The 17,636-nt window shown below is 35.0% G+C and overlaps 1 protein-coding gene and 1 pseudogene across 2 annotated transcripts; one reads left to right on the forward strand and one right to left on the reverse strand.

The window, feature by feature from the left end:
* Positions 1-1,806: 1,806 nt before the first annotated feature.
* Positions 1,807-12,839, reverse strand: LOC109244909 (pentatricopeptide repeat-containing protein At5g24830). Of its 2 annotated transcripts, none has more exons than XM_019412067.1 (8): positions 12,657-12,839; positions 12,433-12,578; positions 12,203-12,361; positions 10,323-11,904; positions 6,191-6,251; positions 5,667-5,750; positions 2,542-2,798; positions 1,807-2,371 (listed from the first exon to the last, which is right to left on the reverse strand). In XM_019412067.1, the coding sequence occupies exons 1-4, from the start codon at positions 12,663-12,665 to the stop codon at positions 10,479-10,481; spliced, it is 1,740 nt and encodes a 579-aa protein (XP_019267612.1). In that variant the 5' UTR covers positions 12,666-12,839; the 3' UTR covers positions 1,807-2,371; positions 2,542-2,798; positions 5,667-5,750; positions 6,191-6,251; positions 10,323-10,478. The 2 variants fall into 2 exon arrangements, with proteins under 2 accessions (XP_019267612.1, XP_019267613.1); XM_019412068.1 differs by having other exon boundaries at positions 6,167-6,251.
* Positions 6,258-9,673, forward strand: LOC109244910 (annotated as a pseudogene).
* Positions 12,840-17,636: the final 4,797 nt, after the last annotated feature.

Genomic DNA, 17,636 nt, shown 5'->3' on the forward strand with positions numbered 1-17,636 from the left:
TATATATATGTATATTTTTATACAAAGTTTCAAAAATTTGATGGTAAATGTTAATAGATTGTACTTTTAGTATAGTTCACTACCTTTATATTCTAGTTTGATTGGTAGTTTTTTTTGTTAAGTGTAAGAATCCATTTCGTGTTAAAAATAATATATTTTTAATTGAGTCCTTAAATTATTCATCACTATTTGATTCAATTTCATCAATATATCTTGGTAAATAATAGATTTCTCAAAGGGCAATTGATTTGATAGTGTTACGTTGAAAATATGGTCGCCGAAATATGTGTTTGGTAGTGTATGTCTTATATTTAAGAAAAAACCGACAAATAACCGAAAAAATCGAAAAACCGACAAAATCCAACATAAACTGAATCGAGAAAAAACCGACTTAATTGGTTTGGTTTGGTTCTAATATTTGAAAAACCGACTTACTTGGTTTGGTTTCTTTTAAGGGAAAAACCGATCCAAACCGAACCATGAACACCCCTAGGTTTCATTTGGTATCGCTTAATGGAACGTGGAAGGCATCAGAGAAGATCTTCGTGGCAAATAATGACACGGGTGTGGCTACCTCCTCTACTTATGGTCTTGTTGAGAGGAGAAATGAAACTACATTGGGGTTTTATCCTTTTGGTAGCACAATTACTGGAATAGTGAATGTTGTTAGAAGATTTATACTGTTGTTCATACTTCAACATATGACAGGTGCAGTGGTTAAGGAAGTGAAGGGAGTGATGATTCTTGTAGAGTTCATTATTAGAGTATTAACTACTCCACTGTTTTTACCATATTTTTGTCGATTTCGAGATATTCACAGGGCACACATGATAGATCTCATTATGATTATGTCCAAATTGGAGTAAAATATGCTATGGAAGATTTTTACAGTAGAGTGATCTTTCATGAGCAAGAATTCGCAATTGTTTTTCGCAAGCATTTTACCGGTGAAACACTTTTGTCCTTTAAGGAGGTTGGAAAAGAAAGTATATGAAAAATTAGTGAAGCTGTTGGAAAAGCTATAAGTCAGGTTCAAAGGTTGATAGATTTTTATGATTATTTGGGTAAAAATATTCATGAGAAGGTCCTTAGTGATAAGAATAAGAAGTTGATGAGAAAAGTTTGTTTGGCCATATGTTGCATGTATAGTAACAAGGACATGAGGATACTAGGCCAAGGCTTTCTACTGGTGTTTCTAGCTTTTGATAACTTGACAAAAATTTTGAAGCAGATGATGATTTTACATGGGTTGAAGACGAGGTTTCACACTGTTACCAAATTCCAACCTTGAGGACAAGGTTGCTATAAGGGGGATGGAATGTAACGAAATGGTGGTACCTTGAGCTCCCAAAGTAGTACATTGTTGTCAAAGTATTAAAGAAGTACCAAGTCAGGATGAAGTTTCAGTATTTATAGTTTAGTCCTACTTTTTATGTTATTTTCTTTAGTTACCCCACTAGGTAGTTCTTGCTTTTATACTCTGTTAGACTCATTGTAGAACTTATGTTGAATGAAAATCAGAATTTTTATCTTTTAATTTCTTTTCTCTTTCTTTAAATTTCTCTTTCAAGTTTTCAATGGCGAATCCACTATGGGATTCGCTACAAAGACTAAAAAGTTATATCTCGGGTATTGGTTGCTAAAAGCATGTTACTCTAATTAACACTAATGTGAAAACATGTTAGAGAAATTGTCCCAGGACCTAGTCGATAGTCTCCGTAAATGAAGCCTATCATTAATTTGCACCATGTACCGTCTAATTCCAAAATTTCTTCAAATTGAAAGTTGTTGTAGTACTCGTAAATCGAATTTAAAATGACTTTGTTCTCGATTGGCAAAGATAACTTCAAAGAGTCCATTGGATAGGATGAAAAAGAAGAATCTAACTAATAACGTCGCAGATAGTTCTTAAAACTTTAAAACGCGGCATCTTTCTTATAGTAGCTCTGGCTTCTTTACTGTTCTTTCAAACCAATCACCACATTTGACGACTGAGTCGAGTCTATAAGAGAAGCGCGCAATTGAAGTCACATTTATTTCCCTCTTTATTTTCCACCTTTTCCTCAAGAATGTCACAAGGTCAATATTAGCTTCTTTTACTCACTAATTTCCTCATTCCAAATAGCGCAAAGAGGACTAGCGAAATAAAAAGAAACTCCCTCGCTCTCCAATGGTCAATAGTTAGTAGCCTCAGCTGCTTTCGATCCTCCATTTACGAAGAAAAGCTGACTAGTACATTTCTGGCTTTAGAGCAAAGTCCAACATTGGTTCACCCTCGAACTTTCAGATTCTTTCACCTTTCTAACATAAAAGTCTGCCAGGGGCTTTTCATTTGGACAGAAATACACAACTTTAAACTCCTCAACCATATCTGTGAGGAAAACACAGAAAACTGAATATTAGTAACAGGGATGGAAGGAAGAATATGGATCCAATAAGAGAATTAATAATCAGCCTACCGTTTCAAATAACCATTGGAATATGTCTAATTACCACTCACCCAAAATAACGGTTATTTGAATATGTCTAATTACCACTCACCCAAAATAACTTGCATATGAAAGGAGACAACGCAAAGAATGCAGCCTGCGCATTGGAGTGACTCATTACTTTCATGCATTCCAACACCTAATGCCCTCTTCAAGGCAGAAACACCTTTGGTATTTGGTGAGTGAACTGACTTGCGGCATTTAACTAGCATGTCACCAACATTATAGCTGCTTTCTTAATTTATACACCAGTAACGCGCCAATAACGTTTCAGCTTATTAGATAAAGGCTTTTCCTCATCGTTAATACCTGCACAGTTGTGAAGATAAATACCTTAATGTTTCTAGATGATTCAAATAGCAAATACTGAGTTGGAAAAACAAAATCATATTAAGATCAGAAGATCAAGGTCGCCAACATGCAACAACGGTACTTCAAAAGAAGGGAAAACTTGCCTATAAGTTATGGAGAGGGATCAGTTATCAATGTCAAGTGAATTTGTAAAGAGAAAGGTGAATTTTGAAAAGTTTGATCTGATAATCCTGTGTGTAGTATTGAGATTAAATACTTTTACAGGAGAAATTTCACAATCAAGGGCGGCGAAATCTGTGCAAATTGGGTAAATGAGTTGAAGTGGCTGGAATGCTCGATCAGTTATGAAGGGGGGCAGTGAGTCGGGAAAAATGTGAAGGGAGGGAATTTTGATGAAGTGGCAGCCTGCAGTATTTTGCATTCATAAGTCAAATGTAGTCTATGCCTCAATCCAAGGGAATTGCCAAAAACACTTAGCACTAAAAGAATGTATTGTGGTTTGTATGAGGGTGCTTATCTGAACGACACAATTTGTGTAATGTAGTTCTGAATGCTGCAATGAAGATTTAGAACATTTTTAAGGGACACATATTAGACAGTATATCTAATCCTACATCTGCAGAATGAGTTGAAAAAAGCAAGAAACCAATAGCTGAGAGCCTGAGACTGGTTATTGTTTCAATCTTGTAAGATTCATATCAGCACGAAAGAATTTGTTAGGAGAAACAACGATCATCATGGAGCTTTCAGAATTTATCATAGACATAAAAACATTACGAAAGGAAGAAGAGTCCGAGATCCTGCCCCCTGAGTGGGGCTGAACCTGACCACTGGTTAAGCAGACACAATTGCAGTAGAGTATTTGTTATCCAAAATTTTATAGAAATATTTTACTCAAGTTTTTTGAATCTAGATACTTTTTTCAAGATGTAAGGGTTTTTAAACTAATATGAAGGTAGAATAAATATCATTCCTACCAATCTTCCTCAAATCGTATCGCAAGATCATGCACCCACGTATCCTCTAGTGCAGACATTCTCATGTTTCACCATCCCCCATAGGACAATCCAGAATAAAGCCTCATTGATGGCTTGAAGATCGGGATTTTGTTCGAGTCGTTCATTACTCTATCCAATTTTGAACTTCCCATTCTTTTTTGTGCAAGAATTTGGGATTCCAAACTATTTAGTTTTTTTAAACCCTTCTTAGTGACCTTCTTCACTCCTGATTGTCAAAAGAGAATAGTCATCATGCCCTTTCTTCAAGCGTGGTCGTATTGGGCTTCTTCCCTTCCCTTTGTTCCTATGTCCTTACCCTCTTCTCTAGTTCATATTGTAACGTCAAGAAGCTAGTTGCTTGATGTTTCACCCTTCTCCGGCAACTTTTGGCCCGAGAAGAACCCTCGGGAATTCAGCAATTGTGAGTGGGTCTGGGAGTCTTCCTCTGGTCATTTTTCATGTCTGTGTAAACTCTTTAACGAGCACAGGTTTTAAGTGATCCAAGCCTTAACAATAGGTTTCTAGAATCTGGGTAAATTAACAATGATTCTGAGCCTAGAAATGATTGTTGTTGCAATCGATATCAACGGAACCTCCATGAGTTCTACTTGTCTGATTAACTTGTGACACCAATGTATGCATTGCTCATGATAATGAGGTAATGATGTCAAACCTTATGAGAAGAAATGATCAAGGGGTATAATGAGATATAAAGAGCAGAAGCGAAAGATGAAGAGCTCTTGCAAAAAGTTTACAGCTGCACGGGGATGGATAAGATGATGTAAGAGCAATATGCTTCACCGAGAAGTCCTATTATATGAAACTAACTGAAGGAAGCAACGAGGGAAAGTGTGGAAGGCAACATCAAGGCGACAAAGAAAGTTGCGTTTTCACGCAGTGCAGCATGGAATACAATCGTCATAGCTGATAATCTGAGGAATAGAGGAGAATTACGGTGAGTTGGTGTTGTGGGTAAACAATGCCACAATGATACACAAACCAACTTGTATTGCATTTTAGGACTGCAACCACCTCGCAGCCGTCATTTTTTGACAAGTTTAACATCATCTAGGTGCTCTCAAGAACAGCAGCTGATACAATTGCAGGCTGAAGAATCACTGAATCAGCAAGGAAAGGAAATTCACTTGGAAAACAACCACTATGCCTTTGTTAAACAATTGAATTTAAAGAAATCGGAAGTTATTTTTTAGCTCAGAGCAGTAGCAGGGGAATGTAAAAAATCTTACAAAGCTTCCTTTCTGTATATACAACTGGATAAGAATAATTGAAGAAATATGATAAGCCATGTGTCCAAATTGTATATACCACCATATTGGCATAACACGAATGAAATTATCTGATTTATAAAATTAAAAAGAGAGTGAGCAAGGAAAGGAGGGGGGGGGGGGTAGGGGGGGAGGGGGAATTAGAAGAATAAACTTGAAAAACAGTGTGAATCAACAAAAACACAATGAGAGAGATTATGCCAGTTTAAATATGTTTGGTTGGGGTGAAAAGAAGGGCTGCAAGAGGGACAATATAAAAAGGATAAGCAGTATTTCCCTCATTTGGATAAGTTACTGCAGGTGCCGATGTAAAAGTGAAACAGAACGCTTTACCAGCCAGTCAACTTTGTCAATCCACAGAGGGAGGATATATTTAATTCTATTCCAGCTCTATCAAACAATTGAAAGTGTTGAAGTAAATACTTCATATTTACTCACTTCATCCAATTTCAGCCACACGCAAGCTTTTGCCACTAACGAGTTTATCAAATGCAACATGTAATCATGAGGAGCTCAAACTACTTTAACTTTCATGTTTGAGCTTCTACTGAAACACAGAGGAATACGCACTAAAGACCTACCTGGCAGTAAAAAGCAAATTCTGCTGGTCAGTACATCTTGATAATCTCCACTGGACTTGAACGCCTACTCACAAGGTGCCAATTCTGAAAAAAAAAATCCAAATCAGCATTAGTGTATTGACAAACAAAAGGCAGCATATAACATGGGAAACTGACTTCAAACTATTTTTCCAATATACAGATTATATCCATATTAAGTGGTATGAAGCAAAGCTGGTAACAGTGAAATTCCTATTTGGAGTTGTATTTAGCTCCTCTAACAGTTAAGAAGTCATTTCAAGAATGAATTACATCAAAAGTTCAGTGCAAAGAACTGATTAAGTGGTTAAAGATTGACATTACCACCAAAAAAAGTGAGAAGCTACAAAGTTATAATATCACAATTTCTCTCAAAAGGGAAAGAAGCACAACATGGTCAGCCAATGTGATTTAGAATCTTAACTTTACTGATCTACGGAAAAATAACCCCCAAAAAAGAAAAGCGAGTAGCCTTTAATTACGAATTTCCTTGGTAGAGGACTGACCAATCTTCAGCACAATTTGACAGAAGCTGCAATTACTGCTTCACCCTGCATGCACTTCCACCTGCACAGAAACATAATTAGTTGCAAAGCATATTTGTCGGGAGAAAAAAGATGAAGCTAGGAAAACTAATGCAAGGAAGTGCAGAAAGCCTATCTGTAATCACAAATAAAGAGCAGTTGCCGAGGTTTGGATCATATTTCTTCTTTCTTATACGTAATCCCAAAAGCAAGGAGTGTAACAGACACAACTAAGGCAGCTTCTAGGACATCAGAACTTTCTCTTTTGTTCTTCCCTACATGGTATAGGAATCCCCGATTCCTAGTTCTCATTTCACACTTGTGTTTGCTAGAAAAGGCACCTGCTAAGCATTATAACTTAGTAATTCTACAGCCTACCTTTCTCTCTTTTTTTTCAGATCAGAAAGCCAGGATCCAGTTGCTGATGAGCTTTTTTCCTTTCTCTGTTTTTCTTTGTTAATAGAGCACAAAAGAATGGACAAGCAACACCTCATTTTGGTTAAGACTGAAATCATTTACATGCATTGAAAAGCTATTCACATGATATATATGCCAAAATTACAGACATCCTATTGTGCATTGTGTCGGCATAGCAACAAGGGTTTTAGCTTCATATACAGAAAAAGGGGGAGGGAAGAAATGTTGGGAAACTACAGTAGGCAATAAATACAGCAAATTATGCTTTGTTAGCAATGAAGGTCCAAAAGATAGTAAAAGAGATAGATAGCAAATATTCTTCTGGAAATTAGAGGTGAGATATGCTGCCAATAGAGTTTGAATTGAAAACCTCAGTCAAGTAACCGGTGGATGTTGACCTTTTTTTCCTGATGAAGTAAGATGTTATCATTAAAAAGGCATCAAGAAGATGCACAAGGAGCAAAAGATACAAAAGAGAGATGACTGTTAGCTCTAATACAAGCGGTGAATGCTAACTTTTGCAGGAGCAAACATGGAAAACAAATCAAAAGTAAGTCTAACTAAGGTAGCTTCCAACTTTCCACTGAAAAAGATATCCTACTCCTTCCTGCTCTCTCACCAGAGAACTAGGAACAAATAAAATAATATTTTCTAGCTGTAGGAGCTATATGGAGATCAAACACAAAGGAACCTGAATAATCATAAAGGATACTCCTACAAATTGTTCGAATAATCCAAATTAAGAAATACAGAAGTGATGAGCAATTTCAGTCTCAGAGAGCTGTAGCAGCGCATAATGAAAAAATTTCAGTTTACCAGAAGCTCGTCTCTCTCAACACAGTGCTAACCTACTTTTGAAGTAACCTACGTTTTTCAGTAGTTCCAGGAAAGTGGACGAAAGGACAAAGATCAGCAAGACAAAGCTGAATTAGGATTTTCACGCATCTAAAATGATTCCAATCTCTTTGCTCAAGACTGAGCAGGGGCATCCCATGTTGGTGCAGCTAAAAGGTGGGGAGACATATGATGGGCATTTGGTGGATTATGATACTCGGATGAATATCTATCTTCATGTTGGTTGTACATATGGAAATGGATTTTGGAGAATGCCAGAATGTTATAATCGTGACAATACCATAAAGTATCTTCGAGTTCCTGACAAGGTGGTTAAAAGTTCTGGAAGAAACAAAAAGCTGTGCAGCTAGAAAACCACCTGGTGTAGGAAATGAAAGGGAAGAAGTAGGAGGAAAGTGCTGCTTCAAGTCAGGCAAAAGACACTGGGCATGAAATGGAAAATTCATGTACCAAAGGATGGGACAAAGGAGGACCTGGTGCCAAGTCTGGTGGAAAAAAGTGGAGGCTATAGATGTGGCTAATCATCTTCAAACTGGATATATTGCATCTAATTTTTTGTTTATACTGCAAAAATATTAAGGCGCTTCTTGGAGGAAAGGCTGCTTCCACTTATTTTTAGTTTGGCATGGAATGTATTTAGGCTTGAAAAGCTCACTTTCGGATTGATCAGTGCTTCTCTCTTTTGAGAGATGAAATATGTAAGCAAGGTCATTTCTTAAAAATATTTGGCAATTGACATGTGTAAATTTTGAAAGAAAACTGAGCTAGTTTCCAAAGAAGATTCAGTCTCAGGAAATAATAGTAAGCCTTTCAGAAATACTCTCCAAAACATTTCCTTTTCTGGATAAACCCAATCTGACACATTTCTACAAAATAAGCGCACACGAAATTTACAAGTTTCACGATGCAAAAAACACGGTTCTGTGATACTTTTCAAACCAACATTATAAGCAAAACTCATTAATTCATGACATTATAACAATGCTTCAAGCCAAGTATACAAATCAAACATTGAACCCATTTTTGGCATACTAGTCTTAGGGTATGCGCTTTGCGTGTGTACCCATATCAATGCCTACATAGTTTTAAAACATTCATAGATATTATCAGACCAAAACTTTGAGTTATAAAAAAAAAATTAAAAAAAAAAGTGTAAGTCTTGAAAACTCTAAAAAGAAAGAAATTTTGCCCCACAAAAGTTCTTAGATGTTTTATTATAATTTTTGAGGACTTATGCGCGAATATCTTATGAAAATTGGTATTATTGCTATGACCTAATACTTGAAACAAAAAAGTAACACACAAAAATACTTTATCACGATTCTTCAAAGATTTGTCAAATAACACAACTTTAAGGATTTGGGAATTAAGAGGTTGTCCCTATAACTCCTAGAAGAATAGTGATAAGTGACGATGTAAAATTTAAAAGTGACTAAACAGCTTAATGTGTCAAAAAAAAAAAAGGGAATTGTCATTTATTGGAATGAATGCAAAAGAAAAAGAAAAAGAAAATAATAAAGTTATTTATAAACTTTGTCTTCTATTGCTTCATCCTTATTATATTTCTTGCTCTTTTTTCTTATTTCTTTCACCACCAATATTATTCTAATGGAAATAAATTTAGGTATCCGAAGAGATTTTTCAACTTGAAGAATCTAGAAAATAATCAAATTGGGCTCTTCTTCTAATCAGTGTTGTCAAAGGCTCATTTAAGGCGCGCTTAAGCCCTAAAGCTCAGAAAAGCTCAAGGAGGGCGCTTCGCCTCGCTTTAGTTGCGCTTCAGTGTAAGGCAAGGCACTAATGCGTGCACCTCATTGCCCGTGAATTCTCTCTTGAATCAAGCGGCACTAAACAACAATTATAATCATAAATAAGTGTATTAGCTGCTAAGGGAAACATTATGAATGAATATGTTACTTTGTTCTTGAATCACATATAAACTTTTATTTATTTCCTTCATTGCGCCTTTTTTTAACTAAAGCCCACACTTTAAGTGCGCTTTGCGCCCAAATAGACCTAGAGCACTTTTTAGAGCCTTTTGCCTTTGACAACACTGCTTCTAATTAATCAATTAATTCAAAAACTTAATTATTTATTCTCCATATTACAGGAAGTAACTTATTTTTTATTGATTCAAATTTTTAATATTAAGTCATCCCAAGTTTTAAATATGTAACTGTAACATGTAAGGAATTGCAATTATACTACATTGTTCATATAAGAAACTCATTTATATGATGAATTGGAAAAGAATCAAATTGGATTTTAACTAATTAGTTGATTTGAAGACCTTTTTGGTTAACAAAAATCAAAATGAGACTACCTTGAGGCACAATGTTAACATATATATACGTTTGGATAACTTAAATTGGGGTCGGATTAATAATCCCAAAAAATTAGGACCTCTAACCTAGTTCAATAAGGAAAGATTTAATAATCAAAATTTTAGTTGATCTTAAAGTCCTAAATATTAGAAATATAAATTAATTACAACTCTATCAAATTTGAAATATATTTTTAAAGGGTAAAAAATGCAAACGACATTTTGATAAGGGGCTTTTAATATAGTATAGATTCTTGGAAAGTTAATTTTCTTCTTTTCATACAGTATAGAATCATGGGAAAATTAATTTTCTTCCCAGCTTTGGACACACTTCTTACAGTAGGTTAGATTGAGATGACCGAAAAAATGTTTTATGGGAAGGTAATCACATAAATAATATAAATCATACTAGCTTAATCTTTACTGCCCAATCAAACAAGCCAGAAAGAGGGACAGAGGATGTATCTATACCAAGATCACATTGCATTACAAAAGGCAAAGGTGACAGCATGAAGGTACCTCCGGTGACAAAGACGACTCCTGCTACGAGGACAATGCTTCTGGACCTAAAATCTGCCAGCCAACCAGGTGCGAAAGTCTGAAGTAGCTTTCTCTTCTTGTATAAATACATATAGAGTAGCCCTTAACTTCACAATAACCCTTGGAGAGATATTCTCATCTGGGCATGGTCACTAACCACTTTTGGTAAAGGTCAAAGACTTTATCAAATTCTCTCAGTCTGCAGTATCTTTTCATGAGTATTAGAAAGGGAACATGATCAACAGCTAAACCAGATGCCAGTAACTTCCCAAAGAGCTTGTCTGCCTCTTTCATCATACCTTGTAGACAAAACACCTTAAGTAGTTCGCTGTAAGTAATTACATCTGGCTGACAACCTTTTCTCAACATTTCGTCATGTAGCTGAAGTGCTGAGTGAATCAGGCCAAGACTACAAGCAGCACCAATCAACAAATTGTAAGTAACTGAATCAGGGGTAAGACCATATAAAAGCATCTCCTTCTCCAAGGACTGAGCTGCTAAAATATTTCCTGACTTTATCTGTGCATAAATTAATGCATTATATGTATATATGTTTGGTAGAACACCAAATGCTACCATTTTGTCTCTAATATATGAAGCCTTTTGTATATCTCCAAATCTTCCATAACCATCAATTATAACATTCCAAACAAGTGGTTCGGGTATAATGGAATTCTCTAACATGTAATCAAGAAAACAATTGGCTCTATCAATTTCCCTGTTAATACAAAGGCCCTGAATTATCATTTTGTATGTAATTTGATCTGGGATGACACCCATTCTTGTCATAACATCGTAGATATAACAAGCATCACTGGTCTTTCCTTTTTTACAAAGTGCTCCAACAAGAGTGTTGTAAGAATAGACATCTGGAACGAACCCAAGCTTTAGCATTTCACAACAATACTTATATCCAGTGCCCACGTCATGGCTCAAACAGAATCCATGGACAACAACATTGTAAGAAACTTTATCAACTTGGACACCCTCTTTAAACATCCTCTCCCAAAAAGCAAGAGCTTGATCAGTATCTCCATTTTTAAAGCAACCATCCATCATTATGGTTGATGTAATCAAATCTGAGCTCCTCCCGTTATGATTTTTGCTTAGTAATTTATGAAAAAGCTTTTTCGCCTCCTCCAACAAACCCTTCTTACAAAGCGCATGAACAAGGATGTTACAAGTAACTCTGTTTGGTAAAATCCCATGGTTGGTCATGGTAGAAAACGTGCTTAGAGCTTTATCAACGTCATTCATGAGGCAATAACCCCTTATTAAGGAGTTGTACGTAGCACAAGTGGGAGAAGGACCCCTATATAACATACCTCTAACTATCCACTCTGCCTTCTCCAATTCACAGTTTTTGCACAGTCCATTGATGAGGTAATTGTGTGTGATAACATCAGGGACAATACTATTCTGTATCATGTTGAACCAAAGAGATAAAGCTGCCCCCATTTTACCATCCAGACACATAGCTCTGATAACATATGCATCTTTATTGAAATTTATTTCCAAGGTGCAGTTATTAATGCCTGCTTCCGCTGAGGATATTCTTTCCCTGCAAAATTCACGTAATTTCCTTCACAAATATTAGGGACAAGAAAAAGAAGCCAACCAGGCTCAGCTTCAATAAGAAACAATGTACAGCCACGGGATGGATATCATCAACTACAGAACCAATCATATGCCACTCGAAATCATCAATTATCAAAACACTACAAAAGATACTTTTGCCCTTATTGGCAATAAAAAGGTAATACTCTTTTCTGTCTCTAAATAAAAAGTTATAAAACAAGCTTATTAATTCAACAATTAAATAAAAAATAAAAAACTTCCTGACAAAGTTTCGAACAAACCTCATACTCTTCAGACGATCCAGACTATGCTTCAACATCGCATCCAACACGTTGAATCCCACTCTTGAATCCCCTTCCTGATCCGAATCGTTCCCCTTAGACAACCAATCTTTGGATCCTTGCTCCTCCCGATTCACACTTTGCACTACATTATCTTGTCTACACATAAAATTACAAAAATTATCAATTTTTTGGAAACAAAAATGAGTTGATAAAATGCATACTCATACCTAATGTCGATAACATCCAAATTCGCTTTCGAGCAGAATAAATCGGCAAAAGCGTGAAAAACGCGGTCTTTGATGAAGTCTAGCGTTTGAAAACTCCCATTCAGTATTCGAAGAAGAAATTGAGATTCCTCCGAGACAATTAATAGCTGAAAAAAGGTAAATAATGAGGACAAATGAAAACAAAATGAGTATTGAATGACTTTTAGAAATACTTGAGGACTTACGGGCTGCATTTCCCAGTTAATTTGGAATGGAAGAGCTGAAGACGGCGGAGAGAGTCGCCGGCTGCGAACGCCGTCGTGCGACCGGTAAAAGACGGCGGTTTGGATGGATTGCAGACTGAAGCGATGAGAATAATTAGTGAGCCCTTTACGGTAAGCGGGCGGGGTACCGGTTTGGGCATCTGAATCAGGGGCGGACCCACCGGTTTCGTTTATATGATATATATACTAATAATGTTCTTTATGTTGTTAGTGTTATAAATAGAATTGTATTTATGGTGAATGTCTATATTTAGAGAGATTCTAGGGTTCATTGTTTGGTGGCTAAGTCACTCTCTCCCTATAAATAGAGGGGTCTTACCCTATTGTAAATCATTCTAAAATTCAATAAGAATCCTCTCCCTCTACTTTTTTCTGCAATACTCTTCTTGTTCTTTTATTGTTTCATAACACGTTATCAGCACGAGACTCTAACCAATTGAGTAGAAGCTTTGGGATTGAGCATAATGATTGTCAATTATTCCATGAACTTCCTTCATGATTAAATTCTGGATTTAAGGTAAGTATTTTACCGTATTTTTCTCTTTTATTCTATACTTTGATTTTATATACAAGCAAAGACAACAAAGTTTGATTATAACTCTAATGGAGTTTGTAAGAAATTATAATCACCTGAAGTGGTAAAAGTTTCTATGTCTTGCCATGATCAAATTCATGTATGATTATGGGCAAAAAGTGGAAACCCGTCCCATTGAATTTGCTCCATTCTCATTCCCTTAAGAGAATGTGATAGCAGTATGTGATAAGTCTGAAAGAAGACAAAATTATCACAATGAATGTATCAATGGATGTGGACGTGTCAATAGACAAAATTATAATCGTCATCATTGTGATAATGAGAATAATAAGGATTCTCAAAATAATCCCCCACTTGTGAAAATATTTGTTATCGATTTGACATGAGATTTTATAAAGCACATGTAGATGATTATGGTCTATTCATGATGTGAATGTGACAACATCTGATTTAAGAATACATATTCATTTTTGGAAGAATATGAGCGTGCTAGTGGTATATACCACACTCACCTCTAGAAGGAGGTTTGAGATGATATAAGAAAACAATATCATTATTATGGCATGAATGGTCATTGGTCACGTACCTATTGTACGCCAAAATATTTTGGCATTGTGATTATTAAAAGTCAACGGTAATGCAAGAAACAGATCTTGCATATAATTTTGACCATAACCACAATGGTATAACTTTCTCTTTAAAAGAAATATTCACCATATGGGTGTTGATGAATATGTGGTACTACAAAAATAATTGAGAACTCTGCAAGAGCCAATTATACTATTTTGGAGAAACACAATTAATTACCAATAAGATATTGTGTTGTAGTAAGTCTCAGAGAAACTTATTCAGTTTCCAAAGTATACGCGAAAGCGGTTGATTATATTGAGACTATAAATAAAGGAAAGATTTAATATCTTCTATTACTACAATTTGTAGCGGAGCAATATGTATGTAAAAGATACCCGCTTTATTCTCCAGTTTGTACTGCACAAATAAAAGAATACCACAATAAAGTGGATGTTTATTGATATAAAAACCCATATCATAATAAACTTTGAGTTTATTCATAATTGCACACATCATGGTGTAAACCTGAAGTTTATCAATATTGATAATTTATCCAGTTGGCATAATTGGTTTAGCCATATTAATTCAAGTATGATGTGCAAAAATAAAAGAGAATTCACATGGGTAAATATTAAAGAACTAGAAAGTTCTTTACGAATTCTCTTACATTGCTTGTTCTCATTAATTAATAGACCAATTAAAATTGGGATTGAATCCCATAAATACTGAAAATATCAAAGGTGAATACGGGCCCATTCACCTGCCATGTATACCACATAAGATGCATATATGAGATGGTTACATGTGCAATTATTATTGACCCGCAACCTGGTGTTTGCGAGGTAACTTGCTCAATAATTTAATATAGAGCATAATTTCCAGATTTTTTATTCAAGATAGTTCTTCTTGATAAGTTGGTTTACATCACAGTTGGTTTAGCAAAATAATTTATTGAGTGTCTCCACTTAATAGATAAACTATTGCTTATGAGAACAAAGTTATCTATATCAGTTTGATATAGGTTATATACGAAAGTATATTACATTCTCCCCTCACAAGTGGTTTCAGGGTCAGGAACCAAATAATTCTATCTCATTATTATTGATGTGCGGTGTATATTTTGATTAACACCATAACGCATAAAGATGAGTTCTCAAAGTTGAGAAAACAAGTTAGTTTTTCTAACATGAGGGGGAGACATGATAAACAGTTGAGAAAAAGTTACGTGGAATGAATTATCATTTATACATCTAGATCCTCGAATAAAATAATATGAACTTGAAGTTCATAAAAGGATAATTCATGTGCAATTTATTGCAAAGCATGCCAGACGCATTTGCTGACCCAAAGAAAGTAACTATATTCTCATTGCAAATGCTCCTATTAAATCCTTGAAGGATTTAAATTGCTTAAAGCATATAGGATTCATGGTCATGAAGTACTACATCCTCAGTGCAATTTGTGCACAAATGTATCTTGCTATAACTATATGCATGATAATATGATAGCAAGAGTTTTCACCTCTATATGAAGATATTGAACTGACGATTCCAACAAGATCATATGAAGACAATTCATCTCTATCAAGAATGATGATTTCAAGGTGCAATATATTCATTCAAGTTTTGGCTGATTTTTGTTCATCAAATCTCTACCAAAGATCTTTTGAAGATGGTGCACAAGATTGGAATTCAAATGCTTAAGGATGTGAATTGATGCTCTCATCAGGGGGAGTTAATACGCGTTGTACTCTTTTTCCCTTACAAGGTTTTGTCCCACTGGGTTTTCCTTGCAAGGTTTTTAACGAGGCAACCAAAAGGCGTATTGTTAGATATGTGTACTCTTTTTCCTTCTCTAGAATTTTTTCCCACTGGGTTTTATTTTAGTTAAGGTTTTAACGAGGCATATTATCTGTTGATTAGACATTCAAGGGGGAGTGTTATAAATAGAATTGTATTTATGGTGAATGTCTATATTTAGAGAGATTCTAGGGTTCATAGTCACTCTCTCCCTATAAATAGAGGGGTCTTACCCTATTGTAAATCATCCCAAAATTCAATAAGAATCCTCTCCCTCTACTTTTCTCTGCAATACTCTTCTTGAGAGCTGGGCATTCATTTCTTCATGAATATTCATAGCTGAGTCTACTAAAAGAGGGACCAACCTCGTCGTGTTCTTTTATTGTTTCATAACAGTTAGCCTTTTTTTTTTATTCTTTAAAAATAAAGTTCACACAAAATAGTAATTTGATTATTTTTCCTAAAATTTAGGATGTTTGGTCATGGGAGGAGGAGGAGCACAAATGCCCTAGTGAAGAGGTGTGAGAGGTTGACATTGGAGGGCCTACGGAGAGGTAGAGGTAGGCCAAAGAAGAGGTGGGGAGAAGTGATTAGGCAAGACATGGCGCAACTTCAGCTGACCGAGGACATAACTCTTGATAGGAAGGTATGGAGGTCGAGAATTAGAGTAGTAGAGTAGGTAGTGTAGAGTGTTCGTAACTTTAGTATTGGCACGCAGTCTCATTTTCTGTTGGTAGTAGGTTTCTATGACTAACCATTGTTTTCTTTCATTGCTGATCACTTTACTGTCTTGTTGTGTTATTCTGCTTTTATATGGTTTTTTGATATTGTCTCTTCTTGCCTATATTTTTATTAATGTGGTATTTATACTATCTTGAGCCGAGGGTCTATTAGAAACAGTCTCTCTATCCTCACAAGGTAGGGGTAAGGTCTGCGTACACACTACCCTTCCCAGACCCCACGGTGTGGGATAAATACTGGGTATATTGTTGTTGTTGTTGTAGGATATTGAAAATTTGAAATCAACTATAATTTTTGTTATTAAATCTTTCCTAATAATATAAACAATTCTAATTTTTAGAACTTTAAAAACACAAAATTTAGCTACGCATGTAGTTGTGCACGCATATAGACTTTTAAGGAAGATTCCTAACAAAGCAAAACATTTAAATTCTTTTTGGGGAACTTTTACAAGTGTGATATGCAAAGACATACATTTTATAAATTTAGGGTATATCGCCGAAATAAAAATTTACAGGCATATTTTTTTATACTAATTAATTAGAACCTGAAATTATAATTTTTTGTTTAAGAGTTGTCTTCCGGTGTTTGACTCTGGATTTGTACCCCAAAACTTAATCCTACATCAGAATTTAACAGCAAAATAATACTCTAACAAATAAATAATTTAACTTATTTTGAGTACACTAGCAATATAAATAATGTTTAAGCAAATTTTAACTTATATCATAATATTTTAATTTGATCATTTTATTTCTTTCTAGAGATAAATTTTGTTGGATTTATTATTACTAATCTATATAAATTCTTAGTATGATAATTATATCGAACAATATGGAGTGTCTCACTGTTTTTCGTTTTAATTTGAGTTTAATAAGAATAACATGAAATTTATATTAAGTACTTTGAGCAAATAGAATTTGTTTATTTAAGGCTATGAGAAAGTATAGTTGCATACAAGTCAACATTTATTTTACTTTATTTGAGCTATTAAAACAATTGCACAATTCATATATCAGAAGTTATGTAAGGTATTAGTAAACGTTTGCTTGATATAGTTTTTTTCTTTATTAAGTTTGCTAAATAGGATCAATAGTTAATATTTTTTAAGAGCTTGTACGTTTTAAAAATTTTATTTTATAATTCATCACATAGTTAATAATCTTTGTATATTTTTTCTCCAAATTTCGTACACGTTAGTCTATATCCACAGCTGACGCAACTCCGTACCGACGCACGTATTCTAAAGAATGTCCTTACCGAATATCGTTCGTCTTTTCTATCTTTTAAAAATAA

The sequence above is a fragment of the Nicotiana attenuata genome, unplaced genomic scaffold (assembly GCF_001879085.1).
Source record: "Nicotiana attenuata strain UT unplaced genomic scaffold, NIATTr2, whole genome shotgun sequence".
Lineage (NCBI taxonomy): Eukaryota > Viridiplantae > Streptophyta > Magnoliopsida > Solanales > Solanaceae > Nicotiana > Nicotiana attenuata.

Coding starts and splice junctions, on each gene's coding strand:
- LOC109244909 (XM_019412067.1), bottom strand. Junction 12,362..12,432: donor TTGGATGTTATCGACATTAG/GTATGAGTATGC, acceptor TTTTATGTGTAG/ACAAGATAATGTAGTGCAAA. Junction 11,905..12,202: donor GATCGTCTGAAGAGTATGAG/GTTTGTTCGAAA, acceptor TGAATTTTGCAG/GGAAAGAATATCCTCAGCGG.